A 19,518-nucleotide genomic window follows, 5' to 3' on the forward strand; every position below is an offset into this window, starting at 1 on the left:
AACAAAAAAAAAGTTAATTTTGAAATTACATGTTTTCTTTCATTCTTACTCTTTTGGCTGCAATAAATAAGCAAGTGTTGAAACCTGGCTACAAGATCATGAGTGTTTTTCATTATTTCTTTTCCCTGGTAATGTTAACAGTTTATACTAAATGGAAATGACTACAGATCCCAGGCATTTTCTATCAGTTGTTTCTTCAAGCCTGTGTTAAAAGCTGTGTTTTAACCAATGCATGCATTTTTTATTTGTCTTAAAGGCAAAAATGTAAATTCTTAAGTGCTTACGAAACATTCTAGACCAACTCCACAAGCCATTCAGTTCTTTGTTAGTTAAAATAGCACTATTATTTCTGAACTTAAGTCAGAGATTTTAACCCTAATTCAACAAGGCATTTAAGCACTGGCCTAACTTCATCCCATTGCACCTTTTAAGTTGAATGTGTGTTTACATTTTCAGCTAAGCTGAGGCCTCTTTCTTTATCTGTTGCACATACTATGAATTATTATCTGCTTCATGAATACAAGTTCATTCCATTTAATACTCCAGGATATTTCCTCCTTCTATACATGCGCTTATAGCTCGTACTGCTGATCTTTTCTTCATTGACTGATACTTGCCATCTGCAGTACAGTGTGCTTTCTAGTTAACAGTCAAGAAAAAGGATAAAATTGAGCATTGATTGTATAATTTTGTGTTATCTGTAGTCAGGGATCTACTGTGTCGTGGTCATGGCCCGCTGCAACACCCATGTTCTGAGGGGAAGGGGCACGTGGCATCATTGTTCATCCTTTGGAAACAAATAGTGCCATGTTGGTCCATCTGCCCATAGCAGGGTTCCTTCTCTTTCTGCAGCCTCATTCCCTTCATTTTGCTTTTCACCCAGAGTACGCTTTATGCAGTCTGTCTTGTCTCTTGTATAACAGTAATTTCAATTTTAAAATTAACATGAAGTGGGATAATTCATGCAGTGCTTTTTTTCTCACACTTTTTTATTGCTTTATTACTGTTCTTTCTGCCCATGCTTTTTACTTGGTTGCCTTTTCTTGTTTATCTGCAGATTTTTACATGTTCGGACTGCGCTGTATTCTTGCCACCTCTGTAAAGTGCAGTGCACAGTTTCAGTGGATTATAAGAGTAAGTGAACAGAGGAGGACATCTAAATAATTTAGATGAGTCAGTATTATCTGCTTTCATTACGGAAAAGATTTCCTGTGAAGGTATTTTTAATAGGCTTTTATTCTCAGTGGGATGTGAAATATTCCAAGACCAAGATGAGTTATCTTTTGAAACAGCACTCCAGCAATGATTTCAAATTAAACGCTTTTACAGCAGCCGGTGAAAAATACCAAAAACCACTTAAACCAGAGCTGAAGAGAGAAATTTGCCAACACCTCTCCTGATTTATTTCTGACTCCAAATGTGATACTGGTTTTGCTTAGATATTTCCATGAAATTCATGAAAAGCAAATTTCTCTGCAAAATAAGGATTTCCTGATATTATCTGAGACATGGCGCTTATTCCAAATAACATAATCACCCATTCTGTAGGCTAAACTTATCATCTACCTTTTGTCTAGAACTCTGGTAAGGTGACAGACAGTACAGCTTGCTTTTATACCAGAATGAAATTGTTCATGATTCATAGCTTCAGAAAATGAGTCAGGCATCTCAAGCCCATGTGTACAACATTATGTTTTACAGACAGACTTAGTTGTGTGAATGGTGGCAGTTTTTCACTATGTATTCTGCACAGGAAAATCTGAAACACTGTAACATCACATCAGGTCATTTGTTCAGTAATTAAATACAGTGACACACCAGAGACAGGGGTTTGTCTCCAGAGGGTCTGTTGTAAGCACAGCATGAAATACAGTTGAGCTGCTAACACAAACTGGATGCTGTATGTGGATTAAACTGCACATGTGCCTTGCCATAATCACTTCTGGTTATGATGGAAGCACTTGAGAGGGCTGTGCTTTGGTGTAACTTCTTGTCTGCCTGCAGAATGTGGACATCTGTGTCTTATATACACCCCTTGCCTAGGTAGCATGTGTGTGACCAGCTGAAGGATGCACGGCATGGCTTCTTTACTGCCCATGCACTGTCTTTCTGGTGTGCAGTGGGATGCTAAGCCTCCTACTGAGAAAGCACAGGTCTGCAGCAGCGCTCCTACAGCCCCAGCCAGCCCCTTGCCAGAGGTGTCCCCTGGTGAGGCCAGGACACCAGGGAGGTGTAACCCTTCATTTGTGTGCATGGTACCACTGACAATAGCGGGGCAGAAAGATCAAATACAAATACTGAAAGACCTATTTCACATCATTGTTGTTTCAAAAGTATGATTCCTTGTGGTCATCGTTAGAAAAGTAAAGTTTTATAAAAAAAAAAAAAGGCATTTACAGGTCTTGCCTTGTTTTCCTGCAGTTCTCCTCTGAGGATGTGTGGGTAAAGCATCCTGGAATTCTACGTGAATTTCCTCCCTCCTCTGCTGCTTCGTAGTGCGGAGACAAAACAGGCCTTTGGGGTGTTTCTTTATGAAGGACTTTAAACACAGTTGCTTAGGAACACTTTTCTTTGCATATGGTTTTCCTGGGCCCAAGTAGTGTGAAGTGCTGCACTAACAGTGCTGTCTGAGTGTAAGCAAGGCAAAAAAAGCCTTAAAAAGGTTCATTCAGCTCCAGGTGGTCTCTCACACAGAGGTGTGATAGCTCTGCTACCTGGACACAAACCTCCTTCCTCTTCCCCACACACTGTTTGTCCTGAATGTATGTGGTACCTGTTGGAGTACCTTGTGGAGTAGGTGTGAGACAGCAGATCTGAGGGTGAAACTTCATAGCATCACTGGAAGGTGCTGGCTGGTGCATGAATAGCAAGGAAGTCCTTGATGGGAGCAAAAATCTGTCCTGGCCAAAGTTCAGCCACCAGTCTGAAGACAAAAGGAGGGTAGCTGAGAATAACTTGTAAAAGTCAGAGGGTCATATAGGGCAGTATGTTCAAAATGCTCTACATAATTTAGTAAAACCTGGAGTTTTACTGAGTGCTTGTAAGGCCATGATTGGGAGGCCTTAGACTTACAGAACATATACCATAGCTTTATTAACATGTGTTGTTTTTTAATTAAGATAGGGACTACTTGAGGGAGCAACTGAATGGCTCCCTAATGAATTTGTTACATTAATTTCCTTCAGAAAGCACATCTGAGCCTAACTTAAATTCCTCCTGCAATTAATTTATGTAATGTATTCTAGCAAGTGCTGTAGTTTCTCCCTGTAATTGTGTGCTGGATTGACAAGTTTAATTTCATGTAACATGAGAGCCTCCAGTACTGAGCTTGCAGTGCTTCATAAAAGTTGATATTACAAGTTGTGCTGTTGGATTTTGGCAAGAAAGAGGCAATAAAATATTCCCGTGAAGTAGAAATGTCCAAGTGACAGATATTGAGGCCAAAATTAAAAAAAGAAAATACTCTCTAAAGGTAGGTCTTAAATCCATATTTAATCACATAAGTAGGCAGCCAGATTTTTACATGTGTGGCTTTAGAGCATGAGATCCAGCAAAGTACTTAGCCACACGAACTGTGGGTCTGTTGCACACCAAAGAGCAGCTTCCAGAAGAGGCTCAAAGACTTGATGCCAGCAACCACCACTGCCTCTTGCCATCTTTCCCTGGTGAGCACCAGAGCGCACAGAGTACTTCCATATATAAAAACCATCAGATATGTGCTGAACTGCCCATACAGACATACCTGTGCTATCCCCGAATGCTCGGTACTGTTAAAGGTTGGATCCTCATTTAAAAGCTGAAGTGGAGATTTAGGATTCTAAGTTTAGTTACTCTTTAAGAAAACATCCTTGGCTTTTCTCTCAAATGGGACATGTTTGTTGTGATGAAAACACACTACAAGTGGCACCTTTGCCAGCTGCAATAATAGTTTCTGTGGTCTCCTTGGCAGTGGATCAAACCGTCCGTTCTCCCATCACAGACACCACATCCATACCATCAATTGCTCTGCGTGGCGCTGGTGACTGCTGCAGAGCATCCATGAATGTTGTGTTTTCATTTTCCGTGTGCCCATCAAATCGAAAATGACATTTATAGAAGCTCAGAGCTGACCTTCTCTGTTTTGTGGCTTTTCGGATAATCCCTTTGATTTGTTCTGAAGTTTCAGGCTTCAGCTGGAGCCCTACAGCAACTCTCTATGTGAACTTTGCTTTTCTAATGGGTTCAAATCAGATGTTGCTAATAATTGAGGGAGAAAAACATCTGCTTTGATTTTTAACAATATACATACTTTCCCTCCATTTTCTAATATTTTTCCCATTTTCTGCTATCCTTCACTTTCCTCCTCCTCTCTTTATCTTTCTGCCTGCTAGCATTTGCAGCTTTCAGTGCTGCATTTATTGGCAGAGGGGCCGATTAAGCCCAGGGCTAGGAAATCCTGGGTTGCCACTCTGGGTGTGATGTTAACCTCTTGGATGCCTTGGATCAGTTTCAGCCTCTTCACCTCTGATGCACAGATGACTTGCCTCTCCCCATGGCAGGCCACGCAGTATGGTCCAAGCTGAATTCCACCTCTCAGATGCATTGAAGGGCTGAGATATGACTGGGGCAAGGAGCCATTGCAGGAAGGGGATGGGAAGAGAGGGAGGTGGGAGGAGGGGGAGAAAATGAGTTGAATCAGGACAACAATTTAGAAAGTGCTGTGGTTGCTGGTAGGAGATGGGGCAAAAGCATCCTGAGGCTGTAGGTAAGGGCAGGTTATCTCTGCACCTCTGCTCCTATGCCTTCGCCGGCTGATGAGCTCCAGCCCCTCTCTGGAAGCAGCACTGGCACACTGCTTTGCCAGGGCTTCAGCAAAATGGACTTGTTTGGAGGGGTTTTTTATAACTTTCATATAATTTTTTTGCTAAGTGCCTGTTTTCTGGGGTTTAAATTCACTTTCAAACACCAAATACTATTTTTTAAATGTTCCCACTTTTCCCGTTTCTTTTTACCCTTCTTATCCTCTAATCCAGCCTGTAGCACCTGAATCACTTGCTAATGTCAGAAATGTTTGAACTCAGCCCACTGTAGTGTTGACCTGGCCTTCAGCATTTCAAGGCTGCCTGGAGGCTTGCTCCTCGCTCAGAGCTGCCAGCAGCGTGGACATGGCTGTCCTAGCCCTCACCATGTATGCTCTGGCCAGGGATGTGGAGTACCAAGCAAGTGTATAGCAGGATGCTTTCCATCCAAAGGAGTAGAGGCATGCCATGGGCTGCAGCGTAGCTGTCACAGGCACCGCTGTGTCTGTCTCCTCTAGATGCTTTCTTCTCAGGGTCTAGGGAATGCACTTTTCTCTGTTATCCCCCAAACTAAAATGGAGTCAATTCTAATTTTTCACCTTCTGCTGATTCTGCTATTGGGCAATGAGAGATGTCTTGTATTCTGGCCCATCCTTGTCCCACAGTGTCACACTCACCAGCTTCCCTTTTAGGTGCAGCAGGCAGCACAATTTAATACAAATCAGATTTAAGAATAAAGATTGAAATGCATAACAGAATCCATTGGGAAGGTGAGAGGAGAATCACAGATTTCATCGTAGCTTCTGGTTTTACACCTTTTTTTTTTCCCCTTGCAAAAAGCAGCTGCGGTCTGTGTAACCATATGCATTTGTACCTACTTTTTCATAACAGTCTTAATGCATGAATATATCAAAGCAATTATAAAACTTACTGCTGTAGGTATACATATGTATCCTTTTAGATATATCTGTTAGACAAAGAAGGGCCCCCACTGGTATGCTATCATCTAAAGTATACAAGTAGATGATTTTCATTGGTTGATCATGGTGCTGTATTTTGAGTTCTGGCCCTCAAGGCACCCTGTATCTCTGTTTTTCTTCTGTCCTTCACTGACAAGAAAGTTAACTCTGCATACCTAAAAAATAGCTTGCACAATGCAATCCTCATGCTGGATTCTCTTCTTCACAGTACTACTTTTCTGTTTCAGACCATGCTCCCGTGTGTGCTTCTACATGGCTCGGTTACTCTGCCAGCTCCATTCCAGGGTTTGCAGGGTTTACACTGGTTTATTTCTGTAAATGGGCTATAGAGAGAGCCTAAGGTAGAAAAAGCCTAAGTAAATACCAATAAAGCAGAGTAAAGCGGTGAACTTTAAGCTTTCCTAACTTTTTATCTTTGTAAGTATTGTGGCCTTTCAGTGATGTCTCAGAAGTATCAGAGACCTTCACAAAGTGTTCATAATTACCATACTGCTCTAGAGAAAGAACAAGGTTGATTATAACAGCTGGACCATGTACCCAAAACACAAAGCAGAGGGAAAGGTTTTCTGATACACAGATATGAAATTCTCATTTGTTGCATTCAGGGAGCAGTTAATCAATCACGTGCCACTCTGTAATTGTAGGTCTCATGGGTTCACAATGTCTGTGTCTTTTTCTTACAGTAACTTCCTTCCAATTTCAGAAATCAATAGAAAAACTGTTCCAGTTTGGTTTGTGGGTCACTCCAGGCTGTAGAGAAGAGCATCTCCATTCTCCTATTTCAACCTTCTTGTGAAAATGGATTAGTTCTGCTGCTAATGGTTATGCAGACATGTAACTTAGGAACAGATCTGCCATTTCTGATGAAAAAGTTCAAAACTAGGTCAAAAATAAGGGCCAGTAGTCTCATCCTGTTAGGTGCTGAATTCAGCTCCTGACAGTCTCCATCTCCTGAAATTCAGAACAAGTGAACCGAAGCAGAACAGAAACAATGTCAGTGAGGTTGGGCACCACCTACCACAGAACTAGGTTGGGGTCTTCTTGGGATACCAAGATCTTGGATATGTGCTTTAAAATCTTTAGTGCCATGCTGGTTAATGGTGACTTCCCCCCACTGGGCTTCTTCAAGTCTGGCAGGAAATCACTGAATTTCATTTAAATGCCTTTTCCCCTATATAATAGGGCTTGGGATTCAAAGGAATTCATTCAGCATGCTCTCCAAATGAAATGCCATTTAACTTCCTGTGAAAAAAACCAGTAACAGGAAGAGTTGTTTTAATTAGCACGTGAGCTGTGCAGCAGCTAATGTATTCCACCTCCTCATTGTAAAAGAAGCCGATTTCTTGGTAGTGTGAAGCTAGCAGAGAAGAGGGATTGTGTTCTGCTCTCCATATGCGCACACAGCCCTATTCACAGGCAAGGTGTGAACGGGAGGTGATTTGTAACTGCCTGCCATTTGTACAACACAAGCTTCTGTTGTTCTGCAGGCCCCAGAGAAAGCCAGCTCCCCTCTCCAAACCTCCTGCAGTGCCACGGGTAGGCAGCAGCCTTCAGAGAACCTGAGATTTGGTTAATTCATTTCTACAATAACGGGGTGCAGAAAAGAGTTGTTTAATTTACATTTTAAAAAAAGAGCTGTACGTTAGGCCGGAAAAGGGGAGCTGCGGCTTCTCCAGACATGTGGTATTACTTGACCAGAAGTCCCAAGAAGCCACATTTTAGAGAAACCTTTGAATGTATGCCTCCTTTCCCTCTGTCTTGTCAGCCTTTCCCTGGTGCCAGACCAAAGCTTCAGCTCCCAGTGCCTCCCTGGATCCCAAACTAGGTCCAGCACCACACTGCTGTGGAGACTGGAAGCGCACCCTGCTCCAGTGCTCCTCCAGGAGCACAGCCTGGCACGCCAGGGCGCCTGTGCCTTTCATTTTGGGTGACAGTGATGAAGCGATGTGGCCTGTCAAACAGGTGGTGAGGGTGAATGATTCCATGGCCTCCTCCAGCCCACAGACTGTGTCAGCACAAGCTGTAAAGAGAAGCCCGGGCTCCAGACAGCAGTTCCCTGGCAGTGAGTTTCCAGCAGTGATGCTACAGCGGCTGTGCTTCACTGAGAAATGGCCCAAGAGAAGGTTGACCCAGTTACAAAAAGCCAGGTGGGATGCACTGGGTAAGGCAACGTAAGAAGCATCTTAGGGGCTGCCAGCCACCATGTCCACCAAAACTGCCCTAGCAGTTCCAGAAGTGACAAGCTGGTTTGAAACTTCACGGTCAAAAGGCTCTTGTTAAAATAAAGAGAGAAAGAGAAGTGGAGAACAGGAGAAGGAAAGAAATACTTCTTTTAATGAAAAAAAAAAAACACAACTGTATGCCCAAAACAAAAGGCTTTGAAATGGTCTGAGAAAATAAACAATTAAGAAAAAAAAAGTGTGCAAAGCAGGCAACCCTGATGTGTGTTTTTTCCCTTGCCTGAACTTGTTCAACACAGGGGAAAAGAGAGGACAAAGAAAATATCACTAATTGCATTAGCTAGGAGCTGCTTATCTCTAATGCAGCTAAAGCAGGGAAAACTTGTCTCTGAGAGAGAACACAAATCTCTGCGATAATGAGATACAGTTCTTCATTTTAATTTTGATCTGCAAAATGCTTTATAAATGTTAACTATTAAATAGGCACAGCCTCTGAGTTGGGAGCTGACGGGGACTGCTCTGTTTTCTCATCCCTGTTTTCTTGTGGGCAGGGTAAAAGTACACTGACAATACAAGATCTCTGCCTGTGCTAGTGATAAATACAAACTGAGATTTGTTACCTCAGACTTTAATATCAACCTCATCTGTGCAGGAGGTGGTTCTGTTTCCCTTTTTTCAGCTGTTGAACACCGTTCCCTTACACATAAATTGGCACAAGATCACACGCAAGAGCTATCTCTCTCATGTCAAGAGCATCAGTGGAGTGGGGTAATGAGCTGTAGAGTGGGGTTTGTGTTCAGGGCTTTCACTGACAACACACAGGCTGCTCAGCCAAATGAAAAACTAACCTGGGTCAATCAGAGCATTAGAGGATGCAGATCTTGGACACACATAACAACAACAACATTTCAGTATTTCTGTAAGTTATTTTGCTCTCATTAAGAAATTAATTTGAAGAGCCTATCCAAAAATATATGAGTGTCTGTGTTAGAATTACAACATGGGAGTCAGCAAGGCACAGTTCTTGCTCACTTCTTTGCTTTGTGGGTTGTAATGGCATAAATCCTCAGCGGCTTGGTTTGATGTAGCCTGCAGAAGTACAGTCATTTTATCTGTTCTGCTGCACCAGCTGGGGAGCTGACTTCAAGCCTTTCAACAAATAATATTCAGACAAATGAAAGCTCAGTGTCTGATCCCCATGTTCTAGAAATAGTTCCAGACCTCTATACATGTGTATGTGTGTGTATATATACTATATATATATATATATATACTCTGCCGTAAGGTATACAAAGGTGTGAGTGATCCAGCTTAGCTAATACAAATTCCCTGTAGAGTTTGGAAGTGCTGCCTTTTTTGTTGCTTCTTTAGTGCATAACGATTCTGTCCCCTGTCAGTTGTAAAGGAAAGTTTGTTCAGAGTCCCCCCTCACAAAAATCAGTTGCCCTTACAACCACAACACTTTGGATGTCTGTTTTAAGTGCCAGGCTTCACTGGTGCAGCATGATGCTACCTGGTGGGTGCTGGGACCTGCAGGGAGACCCCATCCTCTCAGCAGGATTCTGCACAGATGTAGGGAACTGGGGGATGGACACACAAACTGCTGCAGCAGCATCCCCCAGAGAAGACACCAGTAAGTGTGTGGTGGTGTGCACGTATGGCAAGAAAGGTTATTTTATGATGGATCTTCCCCCAAAGAGATGAGGAATAAAGTGAGAAGAGGCAGGGAGAGATGTCTAAAGGTGTAGATCTGTGTAGACACGAAAATACAAATAGCAGGTGACCCAGTTCTCTCTCATTAGGCTGATTCTCAGCAGCAGCTAAGCTGAGAAAGCATTTATTCAATACTTCTGTGCAGTATAGGTCATGTGGAGAGGGGATTCAGCCAAGGCTAAGAATTTCTCTTTGCCAAGGCACTGCTGGGCCACCTGGAAGAACCTTTTATATGGTCATGTAAATGGAGTTTCTCCTCAGTGGAAGATAAGCATTATATCTTATCTGAAGTGCTTTGGAAAAGTACATTAGAAGTAGTAACTGTGCCACTCTGAGGGATAAGGAGTTTTTTATGCCAGTACAGCTCTTTCCAGTGTGTAACTATCATTTCTGCTTTATTTAGCACAGACACGTTTTTTGTTGTCACAGAGGTAGGAACTACATTTGGAGTCAGCAGGCTGCCAACCAGAAGCCCATTACAATGCCTGCGGAGCAGTTCCCCTCTCCAAGGTTGTTTTGCCCAGATGAGACCAACAAACTTCAGGGCCTCCTAGCATGGGATTTTCTGTTTGCTGTGGACAACAAAACATACCTTGCGCCAATGAAATTGTTCTATGATTTGGGTTACAAATGTGATTAGAGAGGTGCTGTTCACTTGCTCTCTGGGACTGTGTCTTCTTACTTAGCTACAGAGACTTCTGCCACTGTCTAACAAGCTCCTGAGTTTCTAGAATATAACATAATGAAACTAATTTAACATTTCCTCCCAGTTATCTTTTTCCTACTGCTTATTATCAAAACATTTGAAAGCTTTTCACTCACTCAGCTCCACGTTTATTTCTTCAGGCTGTGACTCATCACTGAACCTGACATCTCAGAAAGCCACAGATGCAGTGGACGGTATCTTTCGGTCCCTCGGGGATATTTCTCGAGCTCGAATGCACATGAAACAGTTTAATTCCATACATAATCCAGGCAGCAACACCCACCAGGCAAGTGGATCTTTCTTTTTCCTGCATATGCTATTTCTGTAGCGTGCTGTCAAAATTACAGCACTAATTTTCTTGATGTGCTAATCATATGTGTTCTGCACATGTGGAAAATACTTAAGTATAGATTCTATAATTGACTCAGTCATCAAGAACTTCCTCAAGTCCTTCATCCAAACTCAGAGAAATCCGGGTCAATGCCAGAAAATAATTGCCTGAGAAAGAAATCTGGGATTTATTCTACAGCACTGTGCTATGAAATAAGTGCCTGTGAAAGGAAGGGATAGGTCAAGATGGTTCTGGACTAAGACCTCTCATGGCATAGCAAAGTAGGATGCCCACATTTATACAGCAACTATATTCCTGTGTATTTTCTCTCCCATTCCTGTGTGAGACTCATTCCCATTTGTAAATAGGTGAAAAATGCAGCTTTTGCTTCTAAAATACGAAAAATGCACTATGGTATTGCTATAGGTCATCAGAATTAATGTAAAGTGTTTTTCTTTCTGTCTCCCCTAAAGTGTTATAACTTTTTCAGTTAAAAATAGTTTTACAATGGAAAGCACATACAGTGATAGAGAGAGAGACTATAAAACTTGACTCTTGAGCCAGAAAAAAATCCTTCCAAACTCATAAGAATGCTGTAAACCAGCAGAGGGATATAGTTCAAATTAAGCATTCCTTTGTAAGAACAAAAATCAGGAGTGTTACAAAATGTCACTGGAAAACTAAGGTGTGGAAAAACTGAAGTCCCTAAGCAGTGAGGAGCAGTCTGGTGTCTGAAATGGGGGGAATTGTTAAACATTTAATACAGCTCAGGGGTGGGAGGAGCTGTCGGATGATAAAGAAAATAACCCCTGAAAGTTTCCTGGAAGTGTAATTAGCATCGGTGTGTTCTTTGGATGTAGCCCAGGTTGTTTGCTTAGGGCTAAGTTCTAGAACACAGCAAGGGATGTATTAACACCTTGTAGCCCCCTAATCTGGCTATGCAATGGGTTTAATTGGTTGAATAGTACCAACCTTCTGCTGAGGGCAGTTATGGAGGCTTAGAGTAGCTAAAATAAGCAGGTGATGCGGTGTTTTCCATCATATATGCATCTGCCTACAAATGGGCCTCTGTTTTGACTAGCAGGTGTCAATATATGGGTTGTATGCAATCAGTTTGGATCCTCTGAAGAAGCAGTGTCCTTCCCTTGCTGTGGCCATACACTTTCCCAGTCTGGTGTGGTGCTATGTGAATGGGTTTAGACAATGGGTGCTTTTCTGCTTTCTCTGTTAGGATCTGGGAAGCCTCCATTTCTTGTTAAGACTCAAAAAAGGTGTCTACAGGTAAGGAAGTGGCAATCAGATAGCCTCTTAAAATGACTTTTTTGCAGCATTGAAGTGTATATGTCTTACATAAAATGATAAGTGTTTTTATCAGATTATCAAACCATGTAGTGACCATTGCAAGAGGAGAGTATTTTTCCTAGTATTGTAACTACTGTTCTTTTTCTTTCATATTCATGTGAAGTGTATTTCTTCCTTCCTCTTTCCCTTCCTCCATCCTTCCCTCTCCTCTTTCTCTTTCTCTCTCTTCTGTCTCCTTTTCTCCTTACAAACTTGTCTGAGTTATGTCCCATAGCCATCAAGGTTTCTAACAACTCTTAAATACAATTTCTGCCCCAACAAAATTTAAAGCTGATTAAAGTTTCATTATGAGTTAGAAACCAATGGAGCTACTGGGGGTTGTACAAAAAAAATGAAGCAAAGACTCCAGTAAAAATGCAATAGATTAAGTCATAAAAAGTTTTTAAATATTTGAAACTATTGTAGCTAAACAAGATAGGTGACCATATTACCTGCTTTCAGTATCTATGTAGCCAAACTGGATCATTTTAAAGGGCATTGAGTTTGGGTGCTGAAAATTCAGACATGCAAAACCACAACACGTTTTTAACATCTTTTGAGTACATAGCTTTGTCTGAAGTCAGATAGTATTTTCCCTTTAATTTCATAAAGTAAAGCTTCTCTATTTAGCTGTGATTTGATCTCTACTCAAAAAACTATTTCATTCCTAATGTCTTTCTGTTCCTCATCTGTGAAGATATTAAACAGATTTTCATACATAGGACTTCATGTCTGCGTGTGTATTTTCAAACAGTTGTTTATTGCGTGACTAGAATTGACACAAATCTTGGCATGCTCTCCTGAAGGATCCTGCAGCTCATGTCTGCTGTAATTTGCTTTGTTGGCTCAATTAAAAATTATGCACATGTTGTGAGAAGAGCTGGACGAGTTGTATAAATCTCTGTTGACAGGACTGTATTCAAAAACTGTAAGTTTTCTTTCTCACTGTAAAGTGTTGGGTGGAAAACATTTCTTCAATTACTCCAGAAAATTTTCAAGCCAAGTGGTTTGCTTTTTATTTTCCATTCATTTTTACATTTATCTTGCATGATGTCTCTTGTAGATAATATCTTTACAAAATTAATGAAGTCACACTCAATTGCCTTAAGACATCTAGGGGATGATGTATACCTGGGCTAGTCCCAAAGGAAAACAAATGTGCTAATCTGAAAGTTGCTAATTTTCTAAGGCTGTTGCGCTTCCTGAAACAGTTGTGGTTCCATTGCAGTTTGGGCAAAGTTGAAAGCAGCAAAACAAAACTCTAGCTGTAAACCAAGTAAGGTTGCATGTTCATTAAAAAGCATCTTTCCACAAGTCCCTAAATTTTTTTATTTTAGAAACTTTTTCAGGATGGCAAAGCAGTTTAAACATTGGTAAGGGAATGGGACAATTTCTAGGCTACTAATTCATACTCAGCCCTGAAGCGTTGTGGACCCCAAAGAGGATGCACAGGGAATTCTTTGGAAGCTGATCTTCCAAGATGCTGGCCATTTGTACCTTTGTATGTTTAGTATGCCCCTAACTTCTCTGAAGCTGAGATACATGATACTGATGGGGTTGTTTGGCCTATTTTTCTCCAGGTTTTCCAGAGGTGAAAATACTATGTAGAGTGTCCTGACAATCGAAGCTGAAGGACTAACAGGGATTTCTTAGCTCTGCTCTCCCATGAGGGACAAACAGGCAGTTTGGCCCCTTCTGAGGCCCCACTGATATGCCTGTGGACAGGCATGAGTAGTTAATAATCAACCCCTCCTAAAAATCTCTGTTTAGGTGATTGTAAAATCATTACAAGGTTAATAAGATATGGGTGCATGATGGGCAACGGTGTCATCCCTATTATTAGCCCTTTCTCCAAAAAGATTCCAGAGAAACTAGAAGCCCCTTTTATCCTTGCCTGCCTTTACTGATACAATACACATGGTAAAGAGTAAATGCGTGGCTATATTCTAGTCTTTTCAGTTTGATGCTAAGCTGGTGCACACCATTTGTGGTCAAGGTCACAAAGACCACTGCTGCATTGGTAATATTTTAACTGTCTGAATGGTTTCCTTTCCAGGATGATTATTTTTATTACCTTTCAGGAAATAAAATGTTCAGAAGAGCAGTTGCACCAAGTCTGAACAGCTTCACTCACAGTGCGTTGTTCTTTTTGTGCAGGCTTCTTACAAACCACTGCTGAAACAGGTAGTGGAAGAGATCTGTAATCCTGATCGACCTGATCCTGTTGATATTGAGCATATGTCATCAGGCCTCACAGACCTCCTTAAAACTGGATTTAGCATGTTCATGAAGGTAAGCCAGGCTTCCCAAGCTCATCTGTAAGACTTTCCTGAGGTCATGGCATCATATGGCAGTAGTTGGTTTTATGTACTTGAGCTGATACTGTTCAGCGGAACTTAAGGGGTGGTTAGGAGAGTTAAATCCTTGCAAGGGGGCAGGGAATAAAGGCAATGTGGCTTTGCTGTGGAGTTCTACCTCACGGAGCTCTTCAGAGATGCCTCACAAGCTAATGAATAAGCGAATGGCAGTTCATATAACCAACCTGGATTTCCAAAAAGCTTTCCACAAGACACTTCATCAAAGCATTTTAAGGGCACCAAGCAGCCTTGAGAGAGAAGTATGAACCTTCAGGTCTCACAGGGAAGGAAAGTCATCAGGGAAAATCCATATTCAGTGTCTTTTCTATAACTTCATCTTGTTCGACTTGCACTGTGGAGGAGGGAAGCCTATTAGTCAGAAATTGCTTTCTCTATGCTCTTAGCAGGTTTTAAGACAGTCTTCCTGCACGAGCTTACTCTGCTTTGCAAATTAGCCTATGCTAAGTGTTCACTAAATGTCTACAGAGATGAACTGAGGAGTAGCTAGCATGCTGTGCATTCAGCTCTGCCTTACTGCATATCCTGAGTTCTTCATTGAAAACAAACCTGAATTTACATCAAACCACATCAATACCATGATTATGAATACAGTAAGCTTCTGTAGTCTGCCAGGTGTTCTTCCAGTTTTGCTTTCTACTCCTCAGCACAGAAGAGGCATCAGAAAACTGTTGAGAGTGGACAGAAGTTGCAGTGAGGGAACTTCCAACTGGATATAAGGAAAAAATGTCCACCCTAAGAGTGGTTAACTCCAGAGAGGCTGTGGATTCTCCACCTCTGAAGTAACAGAAGGTTGACCAAACAAAGCTCTGAGCAACCTCATATAATTTTGAAGTTGGCCCTGCTTTGGACAGGGAGGTGGAGTGGAAGAGCTACAAACATTCCTTCCAACCTGAATTGTTCTGTGACTTTATGGTCATAGAAAGGAAAAAAAGTTCTGTTTTGTGCAAATACCTGCTAGGCCTGCCATGCATTTAAAGGCAGGAGACAAAAATAGTTTTGACTGTGATACTGGTACTATTCTAGAACATACTATCAGAATAACAAAGTTATTTTTCTGCTCTTTCAGAGGAAGTTCATCTCGAGCACAAAATCAGATACGATTAAAATCCAGTGCTTGTTTTCAGGAAACTCTGCCCACAGTTGAAATGAACTTCTAAAATGTATTCAGTTAGGTTCCTAAATGGAAATTTTCAGCTCTTCATAGCTTATGATAAAGCCCTGCGACAGAGGAGGATAGCTATAGAAATAGTGACCCAATGTTCTTTCCATTCATTTATCAGTACTGAAAAAATTCATGCTAACACTCCAAAAATAGTAGAAGAAAACACAAATGTTCAACCATCAAACAAAGTAAACAAGCTGGTGCACACAATCACTTTTTAAATGCTTGGTTTTGTTTACCAGTAAGTCTCACAGTTGTATTTATTTCATTGCCTGTGGTTATTGCCATTTTTTTATCAGGATCATAGCTTGTCTTTTTTAAAAAAAAACAACAAAATCAAACCAAACAAACCAAAACAAACCAAAACAAAAACATAAGGAACAGAAATACCCCATAAGGTCTAAATAGCTAGATGGAGACATTGACATCTTTGGCTAGTCTGAGGTCTGTTCTGTCCTTATTAATAATTTGTGTGCAAGTATCGCGTAAGTGTATTATGGCAATATGTACCTATAAGTACCTGCATCTCTGCTAGTAAGACAAATACACTGCTACATGGAATATGTAACAGATGAACAAGTGAATCTTGTGTAGAATGCATAGTCACATACCTGATAAATAATGTGTCCATGCTTGCTCATTTGATTTGTAGCTGGCTTGCTGGCAAGCAAACAGTTATTACTTGGACGAGTTTCTGACCAACTTGTATTTCTTACACAAGAAGATCTTCTTCACTTACTGCACCATCAGCACAGTAATTATTTCATGAGCTTCCTTATTTTTTTATTTCTTCCTCAATGCCTGAATATAAATGCCAACTCACATAAACATGCTTTGGTAAGCGATAGGCTCAGATATGTTCATCCAGGACAGACTTTTAAAGGTATCTCACATCCAGAAGTTGTTTCTCTTGCAGATGTGTTTGTTTTGAAGGTAAGGGCAGGTGAGGGGAAAAGGTCTTCCTGCCTCAAGGATTCCTCTTGACTGCTGCTCTAGACCACATGTGGTTTATAATGATCTGACCTTACTATCATTGATACCAAGTTCCTTGCACGGCAGTCTGGGTTCCAGTGATCAAATGTGTTTTCCTTTTTCCAGCTACTCAGCGAAATTACTTGGTTTCTAGTTGGCAAGAATACCAGATGCATTGGTGCTGGTGTCCTGGTTGGCAGAGTTAGACCTCATGGGACAGTAAAGGTTGTTTCTGCTGGCTTTCCTCACAGGAAGGCTGTTTCGTGAGCCATGAGAGCAAACCTGTCCTCCAGCCCCTTCCTGCTTCAGTTTTAGAGTTTTATTGCCCACTGTTATCCCACTTTCCCATCTTCTCCTCTCCATCTCCTCCATACAGACACACCAGCAAAGAGCCCTCTAACCACCATCATCCTGAGGAAATGGAGTATGGTGGGCTCGGAGCTGGAGAGAATGGCCTGATGTCCAGCTGGGACACTCAGGGAATCATGCCTCCTTCTTCCTTTGGACTCCCTCACTTTGATGTAATGGCTTTGCTTTATTCTTGGTTAGTCTTTCTAATTGCCTGAGATAATGGTTCCGATTAATTTTAATACATGGCATTTTGAACTGAAAATGAATTTTACTTGGGAATTTTTGCAAACTTCAGATTTCACAGTAAATGGGATTCAGAGGCCTTGGAAATGTCCCAGAACAGCCAAATTTTAGAAGGGTCCCAGAACACATTGCTTTTGTTGCAGTCCATTTCAGTTCTTCTTCTGTATTACAGAAATGAGTTGTGTTTAGCTACATGCAGCCAGTTCCTTCAAAAGACAGAGCCTTGGGTGGTTGTATTATCAAACAAAAAAATCTTGGCAGAAACTTACATTCTTAACACAGCCAAATATTTTGTACCCAGAGTATTGTCCTCCTTCAAAACACTTGTGCATAGCATAACAAAATTACAGATTCCAGGACCCCTTTCATTGCAATCCTAATTTAATTTAGAGTTTGCATGCCTAATAGTATTTTTAATATGCATTTCTGGAATTTGTGGTTTGAACTTTAGTCTTCTGAAAATAATAAGTTTTATATAGGCACCATGTGTTTGGATCTAGGTTTATTTTGACTGAAGGAAATGATTTGTCAAGACATTTTCTCTTTAGTACTGCCATAAGAGCTTGTGCTTTCTGATTAATATCCTTATACTGGGTGTCCTTTCAGTGTGTCCAGTGTTATGCACGCATGCTTGTCACTTTCTTGTCACTAAAAATGACATTAAGAAATAGAAGGTTTATCCAGTATTAGGTCTCTGAAGTTCAAGCTCTTTGCATAAGTCTTGGGTCATTCAGAAGCTTCATGAAATGGAATGGAACTGTTTGCTCTGACAATACAGTTAGAAAGAGCAAAGAGCCAAGGAAAGGAATAAAACACTAATTCGTGTATTACCTCAAAGTACCATAGCAGAGTGTTTTATCAATTTTTATCTCCATCATCTTTGTGAGCAGTTATTTCTTTAACCTTGTGTCACTGCTTACAGCAATTACAGCATGAAATACTGTGATATTTAACAAGTAATAGTTCTATTTGGACTGCTTTGTAAGTTAATATTTAGATCTTACTTAAACTTCTCATTGTGTTTGTAATAAGAATGAACTTTTTTCCATTTGTGGTTGACACTGTGTTATATGCAGCTACTAAAAAGCAAGAAGTCTGATGTGAAAAAGTGCATAAAGTCTTTGTATGCTCTCCTGTATCCATTTAATTGGTCTGTTGGTGCAAATGGAAAATTGCTAAATATCACACCAGAACTGCAGGACACCCTGATGAATTGCAGTATATATGCTATCTGTACCGTCAGCTCAATGAAGATGGCTGGCAAAGTGGGGAAGATTGAGAGAATAGAAACCCAATACACAAATTCTCAGCTCACTGATTCATCTGTCTAAGGCTTTTTGTACTGCTTTTAGACTCCCAGGGCATTTAAGAGCTCCTTGTCTGGGAAGCAGCACTGAGCAGGGAGCACTCTGTAAACAATGTCCAGCTAGCCTGGAGAGAGAGCATGCATCTCCCCATGCTTGCTTCAAAGGGAAGAGTCTCTTCTGAAGGTTGCCAGTCAGAAAGCCTGACGGAGCTCCAGGATGAAAAGCTGCCCAAAGACTAAATATAGGGCAGGCACAGTAAGGAAGAGAAGAAGATCTGTACCCTTAGGAACTGGAGCCACAGGGATCAAAGGTAGCTGCCGTGGTGGTGAAAGCAAAGGAGCTGTGCTCTGCCCAAACACAGGTTAATGACCACTTTCAAGTTGTTGAGTGAATGCTGTTGAAAACCTGCACTTGTGGGAGGAGAGGGGGCAGAGAGTCTAAAAAAGAGCAAATTAAACTCTTCTCATTGTCACTTTTCGAAGCCAAACATTTGGAGTGTTTTATACCCTAAGGTGATGTGACTTGCAATTGCAATGGGCTCCACTGACATCACTCCTAAAGACTGGAGCAAAGGCATTGGCAAGGGGCTGTTTTATCAAGAAAGAGTTTGCTATGAAACAACAAAGTAATCAGACTTCTAAAAGTGAGAAAAATTGATGTAAAGAATTACCTTCACATTTAATATTAAAATGTGGTGTTACAGAGTTTTAACTGAAGTGGAATGCTTGTGCCATTTTAATGATAATTGGGGGAAAATGAAACAAGTATTTTGTTTGAGCTGAAGTTTCTCTATATTAGTTGTAACCTGGTCATAGATGTGTTGAAAACTGTAAAGTGAAACAAGCTAGAAACTGAATTTACACTATAACAGACCCAATTTATTTTCATTGGATGAATGGTAAAGGATTATTCACTGGACTTGTGAAAACACATTACTTGCAATTCTTTCCACTGCTGACCACAGGCAGGGATTCTAGCATGTTTAGGCTGGACTTTTTGCTTCTGCTAGGTAGTAATTTACCTCTCATTCCTTAAAGCTTCATGCATATGTGTGCATCCAGCCAAGTAATCTCCTC

General features: G+C 41.1%; 1 protein-coding gene across 1 annotated transcript in view; it reads left to right on the forward strand.

Moving 5' to 3' along the window:
* The window catches only part of SCFD2 (sec1 family domain containing 2), a 191,775-nt gene that overhangs the window by 165,910 nt on the left and 6,347 nt on the right, over positions 1 to 19,518 (forward strand). The window contains exons 6-7 of the mRNA XM_061352578.1: positions 10,498 to 10,643; positions 14,187 to 14,321. Coding sequence (XP_061208562.1) covers positions 10,498 to 10,643; positions 14,187 to 14,321 — 281 coding nt within the window. The remainder of the gene's footprint in view (positions 1 to 10,497; positions 10,644 to 14,186; positions 14,322 to 19,518) is intronic.

Source organism: Neopsephotus bourkii, unplaced genomic scaffold (genome assembly GCF_033783945.1).
Source record: "Neopsephotus bourkii isolate Nb327-2 ecotype Australia unplaced genomic scaffold, CSIRO-AGI_Nbou_v1 NB_54, whole genome shotgun sequence".
Classification (NCBI taxonomy): Eukaryota; Metazoa; Chordata; class Aves; order Psittaciformes; family Psittacidae; genus Neopsephotus; species Neopsephotus bourkii.